Raw genomic sequence first — 10161 nt, 5'->3', positions numbered from 1 at the left:
TCCATCTCTCTCTCTCTCTCTCTCTCTCTCGCTCTCTCTCTTTCTCTGTCTCTCTCTCCCCCTCCCTCCCTCCCTCCCTCCCCCCAATCTGGTCAAATTTAAATAAAATAAATAAAATTTTAAAAATAATTCTTAAAAAACATTGACTTTGAAGCACCATACAGTGCTTTCACACCGCCATTCCAGGCTGTCTAGCCTTGGGGCTGAACAGGGAGACTCTGGAACCACCATTACAACTTCAAACCGAGCAGGCACACCTTTGTTCTACATATTGAGCACTGACATCAGATTTGGTCTGCAAAACAGTTTCCACTATTAAAAGAAGAATCCTAAGAGAAAATAGCCACAGTGATCAATTATCAGCCCAATCCCACTGATCCTGGCTTCTGGGAAACTGTGTGGAGACCACGTGCTTCATGTTAACTTCACTATAATGGGATCACCTTGCCATTACTGTCTGCTGTCTAAATTTGAGTCCCGAGAAAACTCTTGTCGGGGCAGGGACGATCTTCATTCATTCAGCCGCATAGTGAATACTGATACGTCATTTGGCTCATGTCTTCATTTATGCACATTTGTGGAACATCTGTAGCTCTAACTAAGGAGACAAGAAAATATAGAGGAATTGAAGGGTCTAACAGAGATCAAAACAAACTGTCATCATGCCTGAGTATATGAAATTAAAACTGCTTTTCAAATGGAATACTGAATTAACTCAAGAACTGGCAGCCCCGATGAAAGACAGGTATGCAGGCTAACTTCCTTTTGCCATTTGCCATAACCTCCTCCTGACATATGAAAAAAGCTCAATTGTGCAAGTGAGCAGATAGCTGGCACAAACTCCATGCATATACAGACACAAACCACACACATCCAGGTCTCTCTGGACAAGCTATGGCCATTCCCTTGGTGCCTGCCATATGGCTGGACTATAGTAGCTGCTCAGCAAACAGTTCTGGAACAGATGAATAAACGTTAATCTCTCTCTTCATCCTAATGAGCCAAGTGAATAGCTGTCAGAAACGTAGTTCGTCCTTGTCAAAAGATTGCCCACCATGGGGCCAGCAGGTACCGGGGTGGTTAAGGTGCTGGACTCCAGTTTGAGCCCCAGACCCAGCAGCTTGAAAATCATGCTAGGCACGTGTGTGTGTGTGTGTGTGTGTGTGTGTGTGCATGTGCGCCCAAAATTCCAGGAGAAAAATGGAGGGGAAGAGGTTGTGGCATGGTCATACCTGAGGATGACTCTCTCTCTCTGTCTCTGGCAAGTACACACTCCTTTTGGCAAAAACCTAAACAAAACAAAACATAGACACACAAATATTGCCCACCTCTGTCCCAAACCTATTGCAAAAGTGAAGTCAAACTGGCATTTTCTACGGGTAGCATTTGCCGTTCCCATATCATGTGGACCAGAAGGAAGTTGTTCTGAGTGTATGTTCCAGGATGCTTTAAAATCTGAAGTGTATCTAAGGGACTGGCAAAGCTGTCAAAAAGCCCTTTATGAGGTCATAGTCCCACACTTGCCAGATCTCCCCAGATGGAGACACACAAGCTTTCAAGAACACTTGAGGAGCCACCATGCCTCACTTCGCTAACCCCCTTTTAAGAAACATCATTATCAGAAGTCACTTTGATAGCATCAAGAGGAAGCAATGCCTCCAGTATCTGAAAACCCTGAGAACGCTGCAGTACGATGGCTATAAGACCATATACTTTGGGGAAACTGATATCCCAGAAAGTCTGGTAACTGGGGAGGATTTTAGTGATGGGTATTTCATGCAAACTCCAACCTGGTGCATTGTGCATGGTGGTGGCAGCCAAGGATGGGTACCTTGGAATTATCGGATGTTCCTAAGAGATGAGCTATGTATCAAGCAGGAAGACAGCCCCTTCTTTGAGTTCTGTAATGTGGTGAAGAAGGCCTATGGCAAGTGTGCCATTGTGGTTAAGGAGAAAAGGCCACAGAATGAGATGAGGCCACCAGAAGACAGAGAGGCTGAGGCCCGGTCGTACGTCCCCACTGTCATCAACCTGACAAGCATTGTGTGTTGTCCAGAAGTGGCTAAGTACTGTGGCCATGAACTACTCTCTCTGCCTTCTCCTTATAATTATCTGAACCCTTTAGACTCAGCCTGGTCTTCTCTGAAATGGTTTATCATCAATAACAGAAAAGAATTTTGTTTGCAGTCCATTGATAGCATCTATTCTTACCAGTATATACTTCTCAGCAATTTAATTAGCAAGGGGATTGAGAGAATAAACCCAAGCAAATGGAAAACATTAACTAACAAAGTACGGAGATGGGAAAATTACTATCTTGGGAAATTTTCTTAAAACTGATGAATCCAACAAGCAGTGAGACTCTGTTCCATGCATGGTCTTTACTGCCAACTCTGTTGAGCTTGATTCTGGACTACTGCAGCCAAAGGTACTTCAGTAACAACCCACAGGGATGCTGTGAAGACTGCGAAGTTCCTAAGGATGGTAGCAAAATGCTTTGAGTTTACTGGGGTTTCATTAAAGCTCGTTGGAAAATTAGGATTCTTAACTCTCATCTCACTAAGGCCACTTCGAGGGCTATGTCAATGGCAGGATTAGGGCTAACCCAGCCCATGGAGGATGGTGATGGGCAGAAGTGAGCAGAGTTAAAGATTATGTGGTCAATGTTTAGGTCTGAGGAAAAAAGAAAACCTAGTGTGAAGTCTCAAAAGTAAGTCAAAATTCAGTGGTTTCCCAGTCATTTCCAGCCCACCACAATAATGCACAGGGAGCTAGCTTGCCTTCAGCAAGAGACGTTGTCCAGGTGGTGGCTCAGCAAGATGCTTTTGCCCCTACTGTCCTTCCTTCCTGGGTGCAAGGTGGGAGTGGGTGAGAGTGAGGACACCCGAGGAGGTGAAACCTCATCCAGACCCTCCAAGCAAGCTGATGAGCCAGTAAGGGACTGGGAAGATACGACAGTCATCAGCGAAGTGGACCTTGGGTGAATACATACAGGGAGCAGGGGTATGTGGATTCCACTTATCCAACAAATCTCCCACTTAAACCCCAAGAATCCCAACAGGAGGGCATCTGACTGCTCAAAGTGTCATCAAGACCCCTAATAGCTAAGCCACCTGCAGCTGGAACAACTACACCTACTCAAGTTTGGGGCCACTGATGATGTAGGATGTAAGTACTCATGTTTGTATTTGTCATTTTTATAGAAAAGGTCTAGACTCTACTAACTACACACACACAAATCATTCTTGTTTATATACAAAGATACTTCAAAAAATTCATGGAAAAATGAAATTGAAGTACAAATTTATTTTGTTTCCTTGAGACAAGTAATTGAACTCAAACTTCCTTAGTCACTCCAGTGTGCTGTCCCTAGGCAGGATCAAGTGTAAATGGTCTGAGTTTGGGGACATGAGCGGGCGTCGCCTCCACATCACACGTGTTAACACCTATCTAGGGGCCTGGAGTAAGGAGCACTGACAGTTACAGCTGCTGAACTCACTCCATCGTCACAACAGGCTGTGACGTAGGGGTACTGGTGTCTCTCTTTCCTGGAAAAGTGAGACACAGAGAGACAGCACCATGTGCTCCTGGGGGGAGGAGCTAAGATTCAAATCCAGAGCCGTTACTCCCACTGCCTCTCTGCCAGTGAGTGGCACACTTAGACCTCTTAATAACCCTGTCAGGTAGGTGCTCTCATTTTTCCTATTTTTACAGATGAGGAAACTGAGACACTGGGAGGTCATCTGGGTTGTCAGATTCTAAGACACTTTAAAAAAAGAGAGAGAGAGATTTTTCCTATAGAGCATGTTTGCTCACTGGAGAAACAGAGAGACAGAAAGTGAGACATTATCCCCTCGGGGGGTGGGAGGGTAGAGTGGGATGGCCATGCCGCAATCCTTTCTCCTCCATTCTCCTCTTGGTATTTTGGGCACCCAGGCACATGTATTCAAAGTAAATTTTAAGCCTCAAGTCCAGGACTTGAACCATGGTTGGCCATGTGGGAGTCTAGCTACATAACCATCATGTCATCTGGGGGTCCCAGTTATAAGACTCTTAACCATTCTATTTAGCTTAGTTTTTTTTTTAACTTTATTTATTTATTTATTTATTTTAATTTGACCAGAGAAGGACAGAACAAGAGAGAGAGGGAAAGAAAGAAAGAAAGCTGCCAGGTCAGGGACTCAGACCACTGTCAGCCATGTGGGAGTCCAGTGCCCTTAACCACCACACCATCTGTCAGCCCCTATTTAGCTAGTTCTTGAAGCCCAGCTTTCCTTTTTTCATGCCCAAAATTCATAAGGCTCACCCTGACAACAGACCAGACATCAACTGGCAAAACAGCCATCTTCTTGGGACCAGACTAGCAGTAACACAATGCTCTGAGATGCTGACCCACATGGCAAGGTCCCTGGTTTGTGTCCAAAGACCTCTCTGAATACACTCACATGCGCATGTGCCCATGACCTGGGACTGGCTGAAGTTGACTGATAGCACCATGAGAATCTTGTTGGAAGGTGCGGAATATCTCTCTCTCTCACTCATGGAAGAAATATATTTTTTTTTAAAAGTGACCATCTCTCACTGCACATCACAACAAAAAATGTATTCCAACACAAAATTGAAGAAAAGGCAGAATAACTTTAAAATCCACCTTATTTTGCAATAAAGAAAAACACTAAATGTCTTTAGGTTATCAGATGAACAAGATAAACTAACAGGAACTATTTTCACTCGAAAACTAAGGAAATCTGACAAAATGGGTTCTATTCCTTTAAGGGCCTGTTTAGTCATCAGAAAAGCAAGCAGAGCAAAGAACATCGTAGAATCAGTGAGATCAAAAGGGCTACCTTTAATGTGCAATTTAGTTACATAAGATTATATTCATAATTAAGGAGTGTCACTTTATACAGAGCATGGAAACTTACAGCACAAAGTATACTGGGCTTTGGGAATTGGACAGACCTACTTAGAATCTCAAGTTTCCCCTTATTAGCTCTGAGACTTTTGGACGAGTGGCTTTACTTCCCTGAGGCTCAATTAACTCATTAGTAAAATAGGTTGAGGGCTTTGAAATGGTATAACTTGTAGCCAAACCATGTCTGGCGCCTACTGAGTGCTAAAAACTCAGAAACACATATTGTTATAGTCCAGGCTGAGGTCAAAGCCAAGTGAGTCCACAATTAGACTATCACTGACCTCATTTCCTTTTCATTCTTAGAGGAAAATTTTTACTTCTTTTTGTCACTTGGATATAATAAGAGTAGATACATCTTAAGATACTTTGATCAAGGAAACTTTGTTCTCTGGCATTTCTTTTAAGTCCATTTGAAACAGGTTAGGGAATTAATAATAAGAGGTTTCTTCTTATTAACTGGTGGAGGTGGAATGGGGAGACTGGTAAACAGCCCAGAATCGACTTGAGAACAGCCAATTTGGTGCATTGCATGTAATAAACAGTGGGAAACAATGCACAGTAATGCAGAGTGGAGCCACACAGCTGCAGAGAAGTTCAACAGAAGGAAGTTCGTGTTGTTGGTGTTGCTGTTCACCCTCTAAACAGTTAATGAGCATTCATCCTCTCTGGCCTTTGCCGTCACCAGCAACTACACCCCTACTTCCTTCCAGTGACTCTCAAGGAGATAGTGCATTAAGAAAACAGTGAAAGGCTGGGACCAGCAGGTGGAGTAATGGTTACATCGCTGGACTCCCACATAGTCAACTACAGTTTTGAGTCCCAGACCCGGCAGACTGAAACTCATGACGGGCGTGCATGTGCACGTGCACATGCGTACGTGCATGTGTGTGTGTGTCCAAGATCCTGAGAAGAGAATGGAGGAGAAAGGATTGTAATGTGGTCATCCCCCCCTGGGGGGGTGATTTCTCTCTTTCTTTCTCTCTTTCTCTCCAGTGAATGCATGTGCCCTATAGCAAAAAATCTCTCTTTCAGAAAAATAAAAATAAAAACGAAAAAATGAAAAACAAAGAAAAAGAAATAGTGCTGCCCCCATAATCTAGAGATAAATAAGCAAATGGAGTCCATCATCCATTGGTTCAATCCAAATGGGCTGCTTGGCGCCCCACCTGCCCATCAGTATACTTCCCATTTGTGATCATTTTGCGATACACAAATCATTTTTATGAACTTGACCTCACTGACTTCAGACAGTCCCCCTATGTGATAGGCAGGGCAGTGATCACTGAGTTCACTTCACCAACGATGACAAAGCTGGGGTGGTAACTGGCCCATCTAGTCACATACAAAATGACAGTGACCAAAGGGTCAGGACCAGAATCCAAGTCTTCCAGCAGGGTCTATGTGTCACCCAGGATTAAGCTGAACTGAAAGTAATCACAGAGATTTCAACAAGATAGAAAGCACCCCACCTCCATCACCAAAACCAAGAGATGGCAAGGCGGCAGTTCGAGGGTGGTATCATAGCTTTAGGGTCCTATCTTTTTACTCCATTATCCTATACATGGTTCCGGTTTCAGAGTAACCTCATAGTCTAAAACAGCTACTAAACAAGTTATTGCATTAGCATTCCAGGCAGCAAAGAAGGAGAAAAAGAGGAAGGGTCCACCTATCCTTTAAGGACCCTTACAGGGAGTCTCAGCACACTTCCACTTAAATCTGGTAGGCTAGCCTTGGTTGCAAGGGAAACTGAGAAATGTAGGCTTTTGTTTGCATGGCAATAGGTCAGGTAAGATTCAGGTGTCTATCACTGAAGTAAGGCAGGGACCAGCAGGTGGCGTAGTGGTTAAGATGCTGGACTCCACATGACTGACTACAATTCGAGTCCCGGACCTGTTGCTTTAAAACACACAGGACACATGTGCATGTGTGCCCAAAATCCAGAGAGGAGAATGAAGGAGAAGGGATTGCAGCATGACCATCTCCCCTGGGGGATAATTTTTCACTTTTTCCCTTTGTCTCTGTCCCTCTGGCAAGTACACATGCCCTATAGTAAAGATCTCTGTCTAAAAAAAAGAGAAAAGGAGGGAAGAAAGGATATGAGGTAGGCAACTAGCAGCCTCAGCCGTGCCCCCGCTCCCCTACTGCTTGGTACTACTAGAGGTGTACACGTGGAACCTTTGAGTACCTTCTGTGTGCCTGGCACTGTGTTTGGGCCAGTGGTACCAAGGAAAATAAGCCTGGACCCTCAGGGCGTCACAACCTGATGGTGGGGGTACCTCTCTCTGGTAGTGAGAGCTCAGAGTCTAGGGCCTGGAGCTGCGGAGTCACACGCAGAGCTACAGAAAGACGAGAAACTGAGGTGAAGGACAAAAGGAAGAAGGGTTTCATCACAAGAAGAAATGGAGGAAATGAGGAAGGCCGCCCCAGGATCCTGAGTCTACGCTTAACTCTACACAAATTTACAGGAGGCCATTGTTTGGGCTGAGCTCATGTCTGGGCCCCAGGAGACCAGACACACCAGAAGTCACTCTTGCAAAATGCTATATAATCGAGTGAAACTTTAAAGAAGGTCGGATCCCAAATCAACAAGTTTTTCCTCTGAAAATGAAATTCTAGGCTATCTGAGTCAGGATAAGGAGACCCCCTGTTTTAACCCTTACCAAAAGTTAACCTCATGGATGGTAACCGACTGGCTTTTTTCCTGTTGTTCCTTGGTTCCCCTTAGAAAACCCTTAGTGTGATTTCCCAGGCCCCACCATAAGCAATGGCAAGGCTTTGCCTGGTAGGTTAGCTGCCCTGCCCACACCACACTTGTGCCCAGCCAGGGCTTTGCAGTCTCTGGAGAACACTGCAGTCTCAGGCCTCACCAGCCACACTCCTCACTTACCTGTGTTCCTCTCCTGGTTCCTACATTTCTTTTCTTTTTTTTTTTTTTTTTAGGGGTTTTTGCTAGGCTTTGCAGTCTCTGGAGAACACTGCAGTCTCAGGCCTCACCAGCCACACTCCTCACTTACCTGTGTTCCTCTCCTGGTTCCTACATTTCTTTTCTTTTTTTTTTTTTTTTGAGAGGTTTTTGCTATAGTGTGCATGTGCTCGCCAAAAAGACAGAGAGAGACAGAAAGCAAGAAATCACCCCCAGGGGGAATGGCCTCGCCACAATCCCTTCTCTTCCATTCTCCTCTCGGGATCTTGGGCATGCATGCACACACTCCTGGCGTGAGTTTAAGCCACCGGGTCTGGGACTCAAACCGCGGTCAACTACATGGGAGTCCAGCGACATAGCCATTACACTAACTGCTGGTCCCTGGTTCCTGCATTTCTAAGTCCCAGCTTGGGCTAAGGTCTTCTTCAGGAGCCTCTGCTGAGGCTTCCTTGTAAGGGAAGAAGGGCAGCCCTGAAGACACACGTCCCACTGTGACTCAAGGCCCACACTAGATTTCCTCCTTGGCCCACTCACCCCAGGATGCATACACCTGCTTAAGACTTGTGTTCAGGGCCCTGTCAACAGCCAGTTGACCTCACATCTGTGTGGGTCCACCTGACCCTCAAGGAGCCACTTCATGGGAGAGAATGGGACAGCAAAGGGGGGCTGGCACCTCCTCTGGGTTCTGCCTCTTCCTGGTTCCTCTGCAGTAACTGTTAAAAGGCTACACTCCTCTGACCCGTGACAGCTCAGCTGGGCCCCAACATCCACATGACCTAGCAGCCAGGAGATCATGGCGGAAGGCCTAGAAAAAGGTGCCTCCACCTGAGGGCAGAGGGGAGGACAGTGGCCCCTTGTGTGGCTCTGGTTCCTCCCCAGTGACTGTACCACATGCCCAGCACCCACCCACACCAGGCATGGCCTTGCCTCAACACCTGAGGGGCAATGAAGGCCACCGGCATGCCTTCCCTCAACTTCACCTTCTCTCCACGCTCTCCAGGACCTTCAGCCCCATGTCCTCAGTCTCCAGCTCCTCCTCACCTCCGACAACAGGCCACCTTTCTTCGGGGGTCTCCTTTGGCTAGTCAGGTTCAAGTTCCCTCCTTTCAGAAAAATCTTCCTTTCAATCCTGCCCGTCCCCAAAGCGACCCCAAGGTCTTTTTCCCTTCCTTTGAGGTATACAAGGTGCTACGGAGTTGGGGGACATACGATAACTTAAGTAAAACATTAGTAAAATTTTCAAATAATCCAACTTACTGGGTTTTCAGGTGACGTACCTCCCAATTTAAAGCAGTAAGGCTAATTGTGAACCTGAGCAAGTAAAATATATACTAGTGTTCAAAACATATGTAAATACAGGAAAATATTGAGCCAATCATTTTAAACTCACCAGTTATTTGTAACTAACATATTGTTTAGAAGTAAGTTTGTTTCTTGACTTTGAGGACCACACACACCCCCACACCCGGACACGCACATACACACCTGAGTTAATGCAAACCTGGTAGTGATTCTCACATCCTGCCAGTCCCTCAGCTCATGCTGCTGGCCTCTGTCCCTTCAGAATGGACACTGCCATCCTGAAGACCTGGTGACCCAGCCTGGAGTACAAGAACACTCTCCGGTCCTCCCTGTGTTTGCCGCAGCAGTGACAAGCGCAGGTCCCGAAGCTCGACCAGAGGCCTGGGGCCTGGCTCCACCTCCCACCAGCGGGGCGTCTCACACACGTCTATTCACTGCTCTGTACTGTTTCCTGATTCGAGAAGGGAGAAAGGCGAAGATGTCTTCCTAGGAGGCTGTTGTGAGGTTACAGATGAAAAGCTCCTGGAGGAGGGAGGGCTGAATGAGGGCTCCCCAGTCACGCTCGCTGAGCTCTTCAGATGGCTCCTTCCCAGCTCAGTGTTTGGTCCACTTCCTTTTGCCCTCTTACGGAGGGCCCTGGGGTTGAGTGGTCCTGTGGTACACACAGGGCTCTGCAAGACTGACCCACGTGGAAAGGCTCTGCGTTTGCATCCAGAAACCTCCCTGAGTACACCTGGTACATGTGTCCATCATCCAGGCTGGCTGAAGCCAGGTTTGTGGATCTTACTCATGGAAGAAATAAACAAACTTAGGAGAAAAAAAAAAAGGAGTGTCCAAGACCATCTCACAAGAATCACCCAGGGATGTGCAAATCACATCTGGGCTCTCTTCCACAGGGTAGGACAGGGAGTCTGAAATTTGGTTCATGGCCCTGCATTTTACACAGCCTCTTGTGCTTGCCGGAGTTAGAGAACCCACTCTCCACTCTCTCCTCCTAGACTCTCTACCACTGTCATCTCTT

General features: G+C 46.2%; 1 protein-coding gene and 1 long non-coding RNA gene across 2 annotated transcripts in view; one reads left to right on the top strand and one right to left on the bottom strand.

The window, feature by feature from the left end:
* The window catches only part of LOC102493410 (uncharacterized), a 3909-nt gene extending 2455 nt beyond the window's left edge, over window positions 1-1454 (bottom strand). Inside the window, exons 1-2 of the long non-coding RNA XR_335332.3 lie at window positions 1329-1454; window positions 444-598 (exon numbers count right to left, since the gene is read on the bottom strand). This is a non-coding gene — a long non-coding RNA (uncharacterized LOC102493410). The remainder of the gene's footprint in view (window positions 1-443; window positions 599-1328) is intronic.
* An 84-nt stretch (window positions 1455-1538) lies between these two features.
* CUNH21orf140 (chromosome unknown C21orf140 homolog) lies at window positions 1539-9861 on the top strand. Its single transcript, XM_006153916.2, has 2 exons — window positions 1539-3168; window positions 9403-9861. The coding sequence occupies exon 1, from the start codon at window positions 1579-1581 to the stop codon at window positions 2332-2334; it is 756 nt and encodes a 251-aa protein (XP_006153978.1). The 5' UTR covers window positions 1539-1578; the 3' UTR covers window positions 2335-3168; window positions 9403-9861.
* Window positions 9862-10161: the final 300 nt, after the last annotated feature.

Source organism: Tupaia chinensis, unplaced genomic scaffold, assembly GCF_000334495.1.
Source record: "Tupaia chinensis unplaced genomic scaffold, TupChi_1.0 Scaffold000392_1, whole genome shotgun sequence".
NCBI lineage: Eukaryota > Metazoa > Chordata > Mammalia > Scandentia > Tupaiidae > Tupaia > Tupaia belangeri.
This window is presented reverse-complemented; position numbering and strand designations above follow the sequence as displayed.

Bases quoted from the DNA above. Each gene is read 5' to 3' on its own strand.
- CUNH21orf140 (XM_006153916.2), top strand. From the start codon at position 1,579: ATGCCTCACTTCGCTAACCCCCTTTTAAGAAACATCATTATCAGAAGT.